We start from the raw sequence: 17,960 nt of genomic DNA, 5'->3' as shown, positions 1-17,960 counted from the left end.
ATTATCAACATAAAACATAAAAGCCTTATAAAATAAGCAAGTAAAAATAAATGTATGAACAAATTAGTATTATCAACAAGTACATCAATAGTTTCATAAATAGAGGTAGGTAGTCAGGTATTACAAAATAATTAATAAAATAAAATACTTTTTTGTTTTAAAACCACGATATTTATTAATTTAAGAACCGACCGGTTTCGCTTTACTTAAGCATCATCAGGGTACAAATTAATACGGTATTAATTTGTACCCTGATGATGCTTAAGTAAAGCGAAACCGGTCGGTTCTTAAATTAATAAATATCGTGGTTTTAAAACAAAAAAGTATTTTATTTTATTAAATATGTCAAACCACAAAGTGATTGCTTTCTACAATAATACAAAATAATTGTTTTTCCATTTTCTAAGAATATGAATTCCATTTCAGGGGCATCAGTATAGATCATGATTATCCAATAACCATTTCCTTAGATTATATTTAACATTAGCAGTATACATGTTATTATTTTTAATTGTCATTGGTAATAAGTTAAACATTTTGGGTACTATATAGTTTAAAGTTCTTTCACCATATTTATTAGTACATTTCGGAACTACCAGTCCTTCATTTTGAGTGAATCTTGTGTTATGTTTGTGGCAAACTCTTTCCCTATACAATGAATCAGACAATATAACATGTTGACTTACAATATTATAAAACAATAATCCTCTGACAGGTAAAATATTCAGAGACTTGTATATTAATTTAATGTTACTTCTGTGTTGATTGTCATATTTATGGATTAACAATTTTATAATGGAGTTTTGTAATGTTTGTATATAGCTTATATTAGTTTTACAAGAATGTCCCCAAGAAGTAATTCCATAACGTATAGTGGATTCAGCCAGAGATAAGTCTCATTAAGTTATTCCAAAAAATATAATACATATTTTTGTATTTTAAATGTAACGGTGCATGTGGATAGTTTTCCACCTGTAATCATCTACGATAGAACGACAGTAGATTAATGTCTATGTATAGTTACTTGGGACACGTATTAGCAGCCAAAACCATGTATATAACGAAAATATATTATGTTATTACGTGAACTACCGAGCTGAACCTCAACTTATGGGAAAGGAACGAAGCCTCTATATGTACAATTGCTTAGAGCAAATATTATGAAATTTTTTGCTGGAATGGCGTAAGCTATGTTTAGTGCTCAAATTTCAATCGCTTCTCATTCTACTTTTCCTCTTTTCGTCTGTCAGCCGCAAAACATACCCAAATTAAGGATTTCATAATCCTAATGGTAGCTGGACGTTGTTTTGTGTCGCATGCAAGTCTGACAAAACTTAGATTAGATTAATTTGGAATAAAAACCTCAAACCAACTTAAACCAATTAGATTAGATTAATTTGGAATACTCTGTTTTTTCCTTTTATTAGTCATATTCTTTTAAAGAACTGAACATTTCTTTGATGTTTTCTAACGTCTCGATAAGAAGGTCAAAAGTTTATTTTTTTTATCAAAATTAATGTGAAATGCATTTATCCCGTCAAATAAACAAATCAATTTTTGTCTCGGGTTTGACGATACTAAAATACTAAGAAATTATCTCTACATTTTTGTTATTTATTTTTGGGATGTTATGCCGTGTTGCGCTAACTCCTTCTTTAGCTGGCTAAAGTCAGGTAAGTAGGTAAGGTTTGTAGGCAAACTAGGTATGTGACTGGTGACATTCTGGACTCGAAAGACGCGTTCAGAAAACAGAAAGTTCCAAATAATGTAATACTTAAGACGATGCACTACGTACTAATGCAAAATCATGTGTTTTTGGTTTGAAAATTTGGTCGCCTAGAAATGTTTCAGATGCTTTAATTAAATAATGCGAATAGAATACAACATGGCCTTTGAAATAATCGAGTATTTTTTAGATAAGTCAGTCTTTTTATAAGCCTAGAAAAAAATAATGTATAAGGCATATGAAAACTGCTTTAAAGTTCAAAATCTCCTACTTACGAACCCATTTTCGTTAATGATTTTATTGTATAATGTGGAAAATTAAGTTATTTATAAAATGATCGGAATTTTTTTAAATATTTATGCCTGAACATCCACAAAATAAAATAAAAGGCACTTTTTGGCCATGTTTTTTCTTGCATATATCAAAACAGGCGGATGGTGTGGCTAAAGAAGGAGTTAGCGCAACACGGCATAACATCCCAAAAATAAATAACAAAAATACTTTTGGCCGTGAAAATCTCAAATCATATATCTCTACATTGTTTAAAATAAAGTCGCTATCCACATCTGTCTGTTTGTGCGCCTAGTTCTTATAAACTACGCAATGGATTTTGACAAGGTTTTCACTACCATTTAGAGAATTTCTAAAAGGTTTATATATTTAAAACATGCATATCATATTTATAGAATGCGGAAAAAAGTCGATGATGATCCTATAATAAATATAACGTACGCTAGCGTAATTGAAAAAGGAAAATCAAACTTGCCAAAAGAAGAGCTGCATACAATTAAGATAATTTCGAATAATAATGAAAACACTGACCAAATAAAAATAAACATACAAAAACAAATTAGAGTCGGGAAATTGGGAGTTGAAGTTTCTGGAATAAAAAAAACAATTAATAACAATGTTATCATCACTTGCCCCAAAAAAGAAGACGCTGATAAAATTATGAAAGAAATAAACAAAAAAGAAAATAACAGCATATCTGCATCAGAAATAAAAAAACGTAAACCGAACGTTATCATCAAAGGAATACATAAAGACTACAACATTCAAGATTTTAACGAAGATTTTATAGAACAAAATGAAGACATTTATCAACTTACCAAAGAAGACAGCAAACACATGCCCAAAATAATGGCAAAAATAAAAAACAAAAGAAGCGATCAACTATCCAACTACATCCTAGAAACAACCGGTCAAATGAGAAAACTATTAATCGAAAAAGGAAGAATAAACCTGGGATTTATGCGGGTTCACGTAGAGGACTCCAACCCATTGTCCCAATGCTACCACTGCCTGTGGTTCGAACATACTGCCAACAAGTGCCGAAAGAAAACAGAAAAACCCAAATGTCTCCACTGCGCAGAAGAACACATTCTAGCGAACTGCCCAAATAAAAATCAAACACCAAAGTGCTACAATTGTCTAGCCTTTAATAAAAAAAGAAATGGGAAAATAAATTCTAACCATCGAGCGAATGACAGCAAGTGCCACTACGTCAAGAAAATGACAGAATCTGCTTACCAGAAAATTGACTATAATTAAAATGCTATATTCATTAAAAAAAACAAGTAAGAAATTAATATCTCAACTATACTTTGTTTACAGCATATCAATGTCGACACCCTGTTTAATAGCGCCTGTTCAAATTTGCAGTATCTACTTAAGTACTAACAACTCACAGTCGAGTTACATTATTATTTATAAGTATATGATTATTATTGTTCCGCCCAATTATGACGTTATTAATAGAAACGAGTTCTTAATTACTAACAAAATATACTTCCGAACATATTTATTTGCACACTCATTCATCTGTAACACAATATTTCATGATGATTTCAGATGATTTCATAAATAATGAATTAGAAAAAAATATTAAAATTCAAGAATATGAATGCATATCCACTGATTCATGTAACAAAATTATTTCTAAAAACAACAGTGATATAATTATTATGCAGCTAAATATTCGTAGTGTTCAAAAAAATTTTGAAGAGCTAACTCTAAAAATAAATAATTTAATAAAAAAACCGGACTTCATAGTATTATCCGAAACATTTACAAATGCTGAGTCACCTTCCTATTGCTTACCCGAATACAATTATATTTCTACCAAAATAGATATCAATAAAAATAGTGGAATAGTAATATTTGCAAGTAATAAATTTAGTATTATTAAAATAATTGAACACCCAATACATTTAGTTAACTGCATCGAAATACATTTTAAACTCGGCAAATCAATGTACCATCTAATAGCTATCTATAGAACGCACTGCTCGAATATAATTACGTTTATTAATGACCTTAAATGCATATTATCGAAATTTAAAAATAAGCTTTGTTTCATTGTAGGTGATTTTAACTTAAACATTAATGACAAAATTGAAAATGGTTGCAAAAATGAATACATTAACTGTATGACTGAACAAAACTTCATATCTTGCATAAATAAAAACACAAGAGAAATAAAAGAACATACTCCATCCTGCTTAGATCATATCTGGACAAACGTAAATATTAAAAATCTTCACAAATTAAAATCAATTGTTTGGAAAACTAACATAACTGACCATCATTCATGCTTACTTCTATATAATAACAATATTAAACAAAAAAAACATAATATAATAACTAAAAAATCCACCATTAATATGACCGTTCTCACTGAAAAGCTAAAAAAAGAGGATTGGAACAATGTTTTAAACAGTAATGACACTGAAACATGTTCGACTAACTTTGAAAATACCCTGTCGCAACACATTAAAAATTCAACAAATGAAACAACAACACACATAAAATCTAAATTAAGATGTTTAAAGCCTTGGATTACACAAGGACTTATAATATCTATTAGAAACAAAGAAAAACTTTACAAGACAACTTTAAAAAATCCCCAAAATGAAAATGCATATATTTTATATAAAAAATATAAAAATAAATTAACAGCCTATATTAAAAAAAGTAAAGAAGATTTTTTTTAAAATAAAATATTATCCTCAGAAAATAACCAAAAACAAATGTGGAAAACAGTTAATTTGGCTATTGACAATATAAAAAAAACACAAAACTTAAAATATATTGAGCATGATAACAAAATTATAGATGCCAATATGCAACCTAAACAATGTGCAAACATATTTAACTCTTTTTTTGCTAATGTCGGAAAAAATCTTGCGAAAAATATCCAAAAATCTTTTATCCCGGAAAATCATAATAATGAAAACTTACAGGAACGTAATATACTCTCAACGTTTGAAACGACAACAGAATGTGAAATCATAAAAATAATAGATAATATGAAAGTAGGTTCGTCTCCCGGTTTTGATTCTATTACGGCACATATGTTAAAATCTATGAAACCTTATTTAATAAAACCAATCACTCATTTAATAAACCTAAGTTTAACAAAAGGAATATTTCCAACGAACTACAAAAATACAATAATCTCACCTATTTACAAATCTGGAGATCCACATCAAGTAACAAATTATCGACCAATCTGTTTAATTTCAAATATAGGAAAAATCTTTGAAAAAATAGTAAAAAAACAATTAGTCAATTTCCTAGATAATAATAAAATACTACACAAAAACCAGTTTGGATTTATAAAATCTCTCAGCACACAAGATGCTATTGCTAACGTAACTTCATACATTTACGAATCTTTAGATAAAAGTAAAAAATGTGCAGGTATATTTATTGATCTAAGGAAAGCCTTTGATAGCATATCGCATAAGATTCTACTAAAAAAAATGAATAATATAGGCATAAAAGACAATGCGATTAAATGGATTTCAAACTACCTAAAAAATCGACCACAAGTCGTAAAAATAAATAATGTCAATAGCGATAAAGAACATTCTGACTTTGGAATCCCGCAAGGTACAGTGCTTGGACCAATTCTTTTCACCATATATGTTAACGACATTTTCTTTCAACCACTACATGGCCAAATTACTTCGTATGCCGACGACACAGTTCTAATAATAAGCGAAAAAACTTGGGAAAACGTAATACTTAAAGCCACTGAAGACATAAATACTCTTAAGAATTTCTTCGACATTAATTTGCTATCACTAAATAGCGATAAAACATATGTAATTCCATTTGCAATACACACAAAAGACATCCCTAAAAATTTTAACATTATCATTCATGACAATTCCAAAATACATAATAAAAATCACTGTCTCCAAAACTGCACAATACTAAAAAACACAAACACAATCAAATATCTAGGAGTAATTATCGATAAAAATTTGAATTGGAAGGAACAAATATGTCAAATTGTAAAAAAAATCAGAAAACTGATATATGTATTTTTAAGAATCAGAAATTTTTTGTCTTTAAAAAACCTATATTTAATATATTATGCCTTGGTCCAATCAACGCTACAATATGGTATCATTAGTTGGGGATCCACATACAAAACTAACCTTACTCCAATAGAAGTGGTACAAAGGTTAATAATTAAAATAATATTACGAAAACCTTCCGATTACCCAACGGATCGATTATTCGAAGAATTTCAAGTGCCTTCATTTAAAGATCTTTATATTAAAAATGCACTAATTCAAATCATAAAAGAAAAAGACAAGTATCAATTTCTAACTGAAAACCGTACTAGACTTAAATATATTTTTCCATGCCCAAAATTAAACACTTCCTTTGCACAAAATTATTACACTTACCGGGCAAGAATTTTTTTCAATCGACTACCTGAAGAAATTAGAAACATTAATGATAACATCAAAATAATAAACACTGTAAAAAAATATTTTAAAGACAAACTCACAAAAAATAAAAATGTTTCCAATTGAATTAATCTTTAGAATAACTCACTTCATGAAAAATAACTCACTTCATTTAAATAAGTTTAAAATCATTTAATTTTTAATTACTTACTTATTGCAATAAAACAATGTACACTCCTCTTCCAGCCACAAGCTAATGCTTCTATGGAAGAGGGGTCCTGAAATATTTTATCTTATATTGTAACAAACAAACAAAAATGTACTTATATAATAAATGTAATAAAAAAAAAAAAAAAAAAAAAAAAAAAAAAAAATTCACAACTTCAAAACTTTACTCCAAATCATTCACAACCCCGAGCAACAACGGGTCCACTTCTGCTAGTTTCAAAATAAATCTGTTGAACGTTGAACCGTCCAATAAAATGAAACGTATATTTATACTTTTAAAATCAAGGTCATCAAAGCGAATAAAAAAGGTAATTTCCATAAAAGTAATTTTATAAATCTTTCATATTATTTATTAATAAGGCTTAAATGCTTGAGTAAGGTTAAACGAAATGCTACGTATACATTTGCGAACTTAAACTCGAACGGAGCCACGAATTACGGGAAAGTAACGAAGCTACTGCAAGCGGCGTTTCGCGCCATTGGCGGTTGCTTCGTTCCTTTCCCTTAAGTTGAGGTTCAGTTCGGCAGTTCGGCAGTTCGGCTCACGTATGTATACGTAGCATTAAATATCAAACTGTATTTTTTTGTTGTTTTCAATAGTCTGTCGTGTTGTTTACTAAAAAAAATAGGTACCTATCGGTGGATTATTCTATAAGATGATTTATTATTCTTAACTTAGCAAATAGTGACAATAACCCACCACGAAATAATATACAAAATTACACACATATGGTAATATTTAAAATCTCATCTTCCCCCTGTCTTATTCAGTAACCGGGCAACTCAGTGCCTTGGCCAAAGATATTAGAAGAACGAGATATGCTATGTTGGCCGCCGGACCGTAGGCGGAGTACTACCTAATTAGGGTACTTTGAATACTATCGGGACGTGTACGCACAGAAATCTGTTCTATGTATTAGTGCGGATACCTTAGCGCAAGCTAAGGTGTGCAGTAGTATTGGTGAACAAAACCGGCGACACTGGGCTAAACAATTCCACACAGTATGAACTGCTCATAGCACATCTCGTTCTTCTAATATCTTTGGCCTTGGCAATTCAATATACTTCAACTTCCAACACCCTATTGAAAAGACATATAAATTCATGAAAGTGATGAAAAAACTAGGTTAAATGGTTTTTATTAGTCTTTTTTCATTATTTTTTGGTAAACTAGTCTTTTTTCATCTCTTTTTATGACTTTATATCACTTTTAAAGAGTGTGTTAAATTGCCACTGTACCGAGTTTCCGTGAGGGAACTTTTGATTAATTTTGACTGCTTTTTTTCTTTGACACCCCTTGGAACAATATCAGACCCTTTTTTCAGCGGGAAATGCAAAAAATGGAATAAAAAATAAACTCTAAAGTATTTCATGGCATACAGGTTTAAATCGCATATCAAGAAAATCCAGCTACCGCGAACTTCCAATGGCAGCAGTGCATGAACGGTTTGTCACCTGGAAAAAAAATCTTGTCACTGATGCACGAACGGTTCTCCAGAGGTTAAATTGAAGTCTTTCTGGAAAACCTTCGAGGAATTATATAATGTTATTAAACTTGTCTTTACCGCCCATGTATCTACTCGCTAGTTCACAGTTATATACTCCATTGTAACATACAGAGAATGAGCGCATGCTATATATTATTCATCGTCCAAATGGACACATCTGTGTGGCGATTGTCCTGGCTTCTTGAAATGGATATTGAACAAAACGACACCATTGGAATAATGAAGCTGCGTGATTTGAATGCCAATGAGAGGATTTGCGATCAAAGAGTGTTTAGTGTATACGAAGTCACAGCGGGGTTGAAGAAATTACCATGTAAATAGAAGAAAACATACGAAAGGGGAGAGTGATCTCTTTAGTAGTGCTTTGAGAATACACATTTTTTTTTTGTCTTTGCTTGAAGTTTGTTTGTCGATAATATGATATTTGAAAGGTTTGACGACGTTAGGTGAGGAATCGCTGAAATTTCTTTTGGGAACCATTTATTGGATAACCAAAACCTGTGCAATAGGTCACCTCAAGTGGTTTGCTACGTTTGGTGATGTAACAGGGGTGTTTGGTGATGTAGCAGGGGTGTTTGGTGAGGTGTGTTCAGGATTCGCCTGCCCACCAGCTGGGTGGCATGCCAGCTTGCAAAAGTCAGTTTTGGGGAGACCCTTTTGTCCTCTTTAACTGGTCTCTCGACCGATTTCCTTTCGCCGCCGTGGGAGGGATATACAGGGTGGATCAGCACGTACCCGACAAACTTTAACCAGCTATTCCTTAGCATATTTGGAGTAAAAAATCTTATTTGCACTTTGCTGTCCGGTAACGTTTTTTGTTAATAAAAAAATTATTATTCATATTTTCACCACATGTCACCACTGTTTTATCCTTTGTCAAAGTTTGAAAACCCATCTGGCAATATTTTATTCGAATTCCGTTGAATAATGTACGTGACCTATATTGGCGCGCTTTTACAATCACAACGAAATGGCACGGCACCATTCGTCTCATTTTTAACTATTATTATTTAGTGTGTGCGAAAGAGCGAGGACGCTTTTCGACAAACTTGCTTATAACAGCTGTTGAACACGAAAAGCAATGCCAATGACAGTGATGTAGTGTGGAAATTTTTAATTTTTTTTGTTTTTAATTGAAAAAAAAATACTACCGGACAGCAAAGTGCCCATAACATTTTTTACTCCAAATGTGCTAAGGAATAGCTGGTTAAAGTTTGTCGGGTACGTGCCGATACACCCTGTATTCATACGTGGGTCCCTCCTGGACACACTGACCCCTTGATTTCTACCCAGCCTTATACCGTTTTAATTTTCTTCCTTTTCTAAAAAGACCCTCCTTATAACATCCTCACAGATGATAGAATTATTCTCCGCAGAGCCTCCTGTGTGAATGTAAAAAAAACCTGGTTCAAAATCACTGGTCTGTGCAAATTGTCTTTATTTATTGGTATTCAATCCGTTCAGCAGCGTAGTATAGAAACGTGATTGTATTTAAGGTCATATTGAGGAAACGCTATGTTCAGATGTACCTGTACGTATTGATTACCTACCTTTATAATGGTCACTCCGTCCGGTAGAAAGTTTAATGCCAACGACAGGCCGGGTGTTGCATCTTTATTGTCTATTGTATTGTATCGTAGCCACCAAGCTAAAGTTGAATGCAAATTTATAATGCCCCACTTTGTTGTAATGCATTTTGGGTTCAAATATAATTATTGAACATTATCAATAATTTTTACCGGATTATCAATAATTTTAAGAGATTCTTAATAAATTAATGGATTAATGCTGCTAGCTCCTTAAAGCAGGCTCCATTGAAATGCATGTAGAACAGACTCAGCTTACTCACATTGCGTCAATTTTACTGTCACTTTTAAAGTCACATCTATAATTTATTGGAATTTTTATCTTTTCTTGCCTCTTTTTCAGTTTCAGGGCAGATAAATCGGCGCTTATTGAAATATTATTTTTAAACTTTCGTACAAAAAATATATGGTACCATAATTTAATTGTATGCTTTACATTACCTCACTAGGTGTAACTTGTTCTAAGGTAGTTATTTCTAGAACTAACATATCGAGATGGTAATAATCTACAGACGCCAGACAATTATGCGAATCATTTTTTTTCACCTCACAAATAATAATTAAAACAATTTATTTATCTTTGTCTCTTGTGACATTGCTTACGTTGATTTTGGTTTATTAGGAGTATGTAATTATGTATTTAATTATAAATGTAAAATATCATACAGAGCGAAGGTTTATCATGGACACTGTGGATTGTATTGTCAATTGAATTTATTTCCACTTTAATTCAGGCAAAAAATCAAGGAAAATGAATGCGTCATCTTAAGAGGAAGCTCCAAGCCAAAAATGTGTAAATTCTTGGTATACCTTATATTGCAGGTAATAGGCATTAAAATCGCTTGACAAACTGAGTCTAGAAACGTTCGATTTCAAGCCAAAAACTGGTTTTTATTTATTTTGTAAATAATTTTATAAGAAAGCCAAAAAGTTGATCAAGTGAAACTGTCACAAATAATCTTAGCTTTGTCCCTATAGAGTCTATATTATAGACTCAAAAACTAGTGGACTAGTAAAAATTTATAAAAATGTTTTTATTATAGCGTAGTTTGAGTGGTAGTAGAACGTAATGTAATGTATTTCTCGGGGACGCCCGAGAAAGACATGGCACGATCAAGTGAAACAAAACTTTTTAGGATAGAATTTAGAATAATATTATTTCCACCTTAAAATATACCTAGATTTCAGGTACACTAGAATTCACAACCTCAATACTTTACTTCAAACCATTCATAACCCCGAGCGACGCCGGGTACCTACACATCAGCTAGTTTTCAATAAGTAATGAGTCGCTATAGAGCCTTCTTTCAATCAATTCAAAGTTTCCTAACAATAAGCCCACGTGAAATGTTGTCACGTATAGTATTGTATGTCAATTTCATCACTCGTGAGGTGATAAAAATAGCCAGCACATGTGTGTGCACTGTACACATCACAGTTTATGTTAAAAATTTACGTATACTTGTATGTTTCTTGAATTGTAAGATAATAGTTCTTCAACATTTATAAGCCTACTTAAATAAATATACGAGGATAAACCATGCGCGAATGGTAAAATTGCTAGTGGTGCACGATTACGATGCATCAGAATCGTAATCGCAATTCTGATGCATCGTAATCGTTGATTAACGGAATCACTATCCAAAATAAATATTTAATATCGCTATCAAAGTCTCTTATTTATTAAAAACATATCGATTTTATTTCATATTTATTATAATGGTTATAATCTAGGCAGTTATGTGCCTATGTAAATTAACGCTCCGTTCGCTGAACCAAAAATATAGGTATTCGCAAATGTGACTTACGGAAGTGTTGGTTGTGATGTTCTTTTGGTAGCGCTCGTATGGTGGAGGAATTCACAGGCACTCGTATAAGATTGAGCTAATTATAACTCCGGCTAAAATACGAATTGACACATCGGTCGTTTTATCGTATTTCTTAATACTTTACATTTTACAAAGTGAAGCTAAAATCTAAAAGAAATTGTTTTGATCTTATTTATTTTACACATGCATCCCCAGGATTGGCATTCCCATTTTATAAATCAAATGATTGTTTGAATTGCAAGCATTCATTTTTTTGTACAAGTACCGCATTTCTTGTGCCATACTTTGTTTTATACTGATAGGCATATTCTTTATTATGTTTAATCGCGTATTGGTTGACCTTACAAAGCAAGATTACTTTTCGGAACTCGTTCACAGTAACATTAATACACAAAGAGGTTTTGTTCAGAAGAAAGACGGCTCTCCTAATCGGCATGACCGGTATATGGCTTTAACCTTTTGAGTGAATTTGGATGGTATTTGCTGATCAATGGCTTTGTAACATGAGTGGTGTATTGAATTGTTTTTGCAGCAGGAGATGCAAATAAGGCGACTTGCACATTTTGCTAATTTTTCCTTTCTCCTGCATGACGAATAAAAGATTTAAAACCAAGAATTTGAAGCGATTGACATGTATGTTTCAGATCAGGTCAATGGTCACACAAACAAAGAAACAGTAAGTAATCCATGAACATTTTTAGTGATTATCATGAGAAAAATGCATAAACTCTTGGAAAAATTTGCCATGTGAGTGAAATTATAATTTTATTTAATTACTATATTATAATTTTGACATTTTAAGAAGATATGTGATTTTTGAAGAGAGATTTTTCTTAGTCCTCCTCATTATGAGATCTTGTGCCATGGGGAACAAAGTTTTGGATATATTATATTTGTACAGCGCCCTTGAGGTGATTTTGCACAAAAACGGCACTATACAAATCATTCACATATTATTATAAATGACTATTGCAAATTTATTAGGAATCTCTATAAATTATTTGTTATTCCGGTTAAAAATTGCAGGCTTATTAATAGGTTCTATGATAAATTTTTGAAAAATTACGAATATATTATAAAGATGTCGAAACACGTGTTGAAAATTATTTGAATCGTCTAATGTATTATCAAGGCAAATCGATAAAACATTATTTAATGGATGTTTTAAATAAGGCATTTTAATTTATCGTGAGGGTAAAAACAGATTTCTCTCTGTGAGGGTTTTCAGCGACTATGGCGATGTTTTAAAAATATTAGTTAGTTCTTTTCCTATAAACCAGGATTTGATGGACTTAATAGGTAGTTACTTTTTGTTTTAATTCGTTTATTACTGGTTGGGAGCTTTATCCATTGATTTTGTAGTTTAAATAATCGTAATCGCAAAGTAACAATCGTTGCTGCAACGAGTAATAGCCATTCCCCATACCTTTTCTACCGACAATTGGCGTTTGGCGCAGGGTATTATTAGTGCGGCGGTTGACCTCATAATATTCACTCGCCGTATGTATTTACATCCGCGAAGTGCAAGGAAACATAACTTACAAAATAATAACCGAGAAGTGACGTGTAAATTGTTTAAATTGTTGGTTCGCTGTACTTTGTACACTACATTGTTTATGGACATGGAAGTATGGAAGCATGTTCGTGTTCAAGCTAGTGTATTGAAGAACAAACGCAAATGTTTGCAGTAATCTTAATGGGACACTTCTAGATTGACTGTCGCTTCTATTGGACTTCAAATATTGACACATTTATAGTTGTTCCTTAGCCACAAAGTAAACATAAAACAATTGTAATAATGATGTTTTTATTTATAGATTCGCTCGTGAACAATTACTTACCATTTTAAACAAATTTGCCACTCACTCAAATGAGTGGTAAATAACAGTAAACCACACAATTGTCGATGTGATAAAGTTGTTGTATTCCGCCTCATGCCATTTAAAAAACTACGCTTGATATCAACTTAAATATCTATTAGAGATACCTATTTAAAAGGGAAGAAATGTAAAAATGCAGAAAATTGGTTTTAAGGTTCTTAGTTTGGGTAATTTCAGTAATTGCGTATTTTCTAACCTTCAAACTTAACTTTAATTGAGAAACAATTCAATTTGAATGCATATTTTACCATCTCCCCCGACATAAATAGTTGTTTATTGTAATAATTAATTTGAAATAAAGTGCTATTTATATTTGTTTTGCGTGAGGCGGAATTCGACAAGTTTAGTATTTGCGTTAACCAACTACTTTAGTTTTTGCCAAAATACTGTGAAACGTAAAAAAAACAGTTATTCAGCTAGGTTCAAGGCGTTCAGAATTCATTATGTATTTTGTCGAAAAAATTGCGTAAATAACAGATTTAAAAGCCAATTTAAAATATAATTTACACTATACCATTGCGTCGTACAAGTAAAAACGAATACGGAAAACAGATTTTCTTTGTTTTACGGGAAAATTTTTCGAATGTTTTCAAATTCTTGTCGAAATTGTGGACGTATTATTTATACCGTATATAATAAAAGCAATTCAACTTGCATAGTATATTCTAAGAACCTTGGTCGAAAGTCCCTCACGACTTCCCAACTAATCTCTATCATAGAAATTTTATAACTGATAAAAGTACCTCACTATGTACATTGTACATAGTGTCCGGAAACTAGTGGTCCAAGCGGAGATTGATGAATCTACATCACATATTGAGTTGATTTTTAGTTTTAACTTTTTTGATTACAGCTTTCGTTTTCGAGTAAATCCAGTTTTTTAAGTTTATAAATTTGATAAAAATCGGTATCTGTTAGCCTATCAGCTGTGTGTCTTTTAAATTGTGTCCAAGCATACCATAGTCTCTAAAAGTTTTTTAGAATTACTTAATTTTTAAACAAAAGTTTTTTGGGTTCTCTATGTGATGTGGATTCACCAGTTCCCGCTTGTATCACAAGTTTCCTGACACCGTGTACTATTTTGCTATCCAAAAAAGTGTATTAAAAAATCATCCGAAATCTTTTAATCAGTCCACTAATATTAAATTTCTACAAAAATGCGATTGAATATATTCAATCTCGTTTAGGATAAATCGAGATTTTTGAATACTGGCTATTGTTTGTTGGGCCTACTGTTAGTATAGGTAAAACACCTGATCAAATTGAATGCTACAGTATGAATATTATAACCTTGGTATAATTGTAATTGATTCCAATTGAAAGTATACATTATTTATTATACAGTAGTCTCGTAAGTAGTAATCGATTATTTTAAATTGCTCTCCCAACAGTAGTTGTTATTTTGTGTTTAAAGAAAAATAAAAAATATCGGATATTGGTAGAGATGGGAGAAGTTTTGAATCACCCCCATTGAATTATCTAATTGGTGACTTAAGTTTTCCTTCGAATCGGTTGTACGACGATGTCTAATAGTTGGGATAATCTTTTGCTCTCAATTTGATGCCCGCTTTCTGAAAACGGGACATTTCGCGTCCCGACGCTTGTCTTCGGGACAATGACAACAAGGGTTCCTGAAAACGGAAAGGTCTCGTTCAAAAGTTACCGGGACATATGCGGTCACGACCTACATAGTTCCATGGTCACGACCCTTCTCAAGTAGTTGATATTTAAACATCTTCCTGGGCATCCCATAATTGTATTAATACTATTAGGTACATGTTTTAGTAATTGTAGGTACTTACATATAATTTACACTAAAAACATATAGGTAAATTTGTTTTGGATCACTTTAATTTTATTTAGACTCTACCGGATTCGGAAAAACCCTTCCTTCACCAGGAGAGTATTAAAAACATTTTAAATACTCTCCTGATGAAGGAAGGGTTCTTCCGAAACCGATAGAGTGGAAATAAAATTTAAGTGTTCGATAACAAATTTATGTGTTTTTATTGTAAATTATGACGAGCCACGAACTAATACTTTTTACAAACAATATATATTTTTTAAATACTTAAGTACCTACTTACCTACAATGTAAAAACACTTAATTTGTTGTTATGGCTGTTCATTTGCGCTGGAATTCCTTTATAATAATACTGATGAGATTAAAAACACCCAATATTTTTCCGCTTCTTTATTTTAGACTTGAGCATTTTTACTCTGCTACGGACATCTTAGGGCATTTCTTCCAAGTCCGAGTAGAAAGAAGTGATTGGAAAAAACTCAGATAGTATTGTATTCGTCATAAAAGCGTAATTATATTTTTAACGCGTTTCAGGCAGTTCTACCAAAGACGCTGAAAACATCGAAAAGAGTATAATAATAATTAAGCCTTAATTTATTATTATCCTTTAACTAAATGACTTTTCTTTTATTTTCAGAATGGGGAAAAGCGGATATACATGTGTGCGCCACGTGTTCTGTTGGCTGAATTTATTGATATGGGTAAGTTTTTTTTAATTCACGTATTTTTAGTATAGATGGGTGGTGGGTGGAAATGTTTTATGGTAGTATTATAATATTCTGTAAACTGGTGATAAATCTCAAGAAAGTAAAAGTTCAATATCGTGTTTTAATACTTTTATTTTTTTATTTACTATGCTAATATGTTGTCTCCGTCTTTTTTGCAGCTAATTTGACTGAGGCCGGTGATAAAATGTCAATCGCATTCAAGGCAATAAATAATAGTACAGCCAATAATATAATATTATCTAGTTGGGTAGATACTACCTACCTGCATAAAATTTCAAGGTTTTTGATTTCAACCAAACTAATACTTAATATAAATAACGTAAAAATAACTTTTTATGCATAATATACTGTCATACGAAAATAGATAACATGTTAAACCGAATCTACAGGGTTTTCCAATAAGAGGTGTTATTTTGATATTCAATCGTAAAAGATCAATGGTTTCGTTGCTTGTGTGGCACATAGTGTCGTTTTGTTGAAAGTAAACGTTGTCCAAATCAATACCATCCAATTCCGGCCATAAAAAATCAGTAATCATCTCTCGATAGCGCAATCCATTCACCGTAACTGTTGCTCCAGCCTCATTTTAGAAAAGTAAGGTTCAATGACTCCGCCGGACCATAAACCGCACCAAACAGTCACACGTTGAGAATAGATAGGCTTTTCAACAATAACTCTTGGGTTTTCCGAGCCCCAGATGCGACAATTTTGCGTGTTGACGAAGCCACCGAGGTGGAAATGGGCCTCATCACTCAAGATGATTTGCATTTGATTCACTCAAGTGAATTTTAATAATTTCAATGCGTTGTTGAAGCGTGTATCGTTCCATTTTTGTTGATGGCGTAGTTTCTACTTGTCAAATGTCAAAAAATGACAGCTTCATAAGTAACATCTACCGAAATATTGGGCTATTCAAAATAACACCTCTTATTGGGAAACCCTGTTTAAGAAAACGTTTATTACTTTTATCATCCTGACAGTAGTGCAAAGAAGTTAAAAAAATATTATTTTTAATAATAGTACTTCAAATTTAGTAATTAAAAACATCTCTAATGCAAATTATAACAAATAAAGGACGGGTAGTTTCAGAGAATTTGAACAATTCTTAAAATTTAAAAGTTAATTTTCAAGTTCCGTGAAAGATTTTTTCAAGTTCTGTTATTATTTCAGTTCTGTCAATCAACTGGCCTATAATGATATAACAACAGAACTTGAATAGGACTTTCAAATAACCCGAAAATGAACGTTGAAGTTTGATGAATTGTTCAAATTCTCCGAAACAACCTGTCCTTAAAAATGTATTTTAAACAAATTGGGGGTATATACATTAATTTTTTTTGTTACATACGTAAGACTTCTAGAAATTTTAATATTAGATTTAAAGAGCACATAATTAAGGAGTTAGAATAATAATTATTATTTTAGCCAATTTGCCAACCAAATTTTGGACAAACATAATTCTTTTGTCACAAATAAATGATTAAATAATTTACACGCAAAATAACAATGGGTTCACTATTAGATGACTTTTTGTTGTTCACCAGTTAACAATTACACTCTATTCATTATTACAGTTTATCTTGGTAATCCAGTTCTTTTCAAAACAAACATATAACACATTTTGGCGAAGTCTTTACCATATTTATTAATAACTTACTGTACCTCGCCACGCATTGCTGTGGCTCAGTCTGTCTGTACAGATAGAGAAACAAAAGCGCGTTTTGCTTTTACGTCCAACAGATGGCGTTGTTTTTCAAAAAAGCATATTTTTACCTGTCACAAGTGACATCTATATAATACAGGTATAATGCAAGGTTCGATCCTTACAGGCTGTAAGAGAAGTGTTTGACCCTTTGGAGACTGCAGCAAGAGAGGTGGGCTTGCAAATCAATGAGAACAAAACTAAAATCATGATGCAAACCAGAACCCCACACCGCAGAATAAAAGATAAAGTGAATTTTAAAA

The 17,960-nt window shown here is 31.8% G+C and overlaps 1 protein-coding gene across 1 annotated transcript in view; it reads left to right on the top strand.

Annotated features, from left to right (window-relative positions):
* Positions 1-17,960, top strand: part of Tsp5D (Tetraspanin 5D) — a 93,472-nt gene that overhangs the window by 51,122 nt on the left and 24,390 nt on the right. Inside the window, exon 2 of the mRNA XM_089640165.1 lies at positions 15,905-15,968. Coding sequence (XP_089496291.1) covers positions 15,906-15,968 — 63 coding nt within the window. The 5' untranslated portion in view covers position 15,905. The remainder of the gene's footprint in view (positions 1-15,904; positions 15,969-17,960) is intronic.

This window comes from Hesperophylax consimilis, chromosome 15, assembly GCF_061612785.1.
Source record: "Hesperophylax consimilis isolate HC1 chromosome 15, BYU_Hcon_1.0, whole genome shotgun sequence".
Lineage (NCBI taxonomy): Eukaryota > Metazoa > Arthropoda > Insecta > Trichoptera > Limnephilidae > Hesperophylax > Hesperophylax consimilis.
The sequence above is the reverse complement of the archived record's forward strand: the minus strand, read 5'-3'. Positions and strand labels throughout refer to the sequence as shown.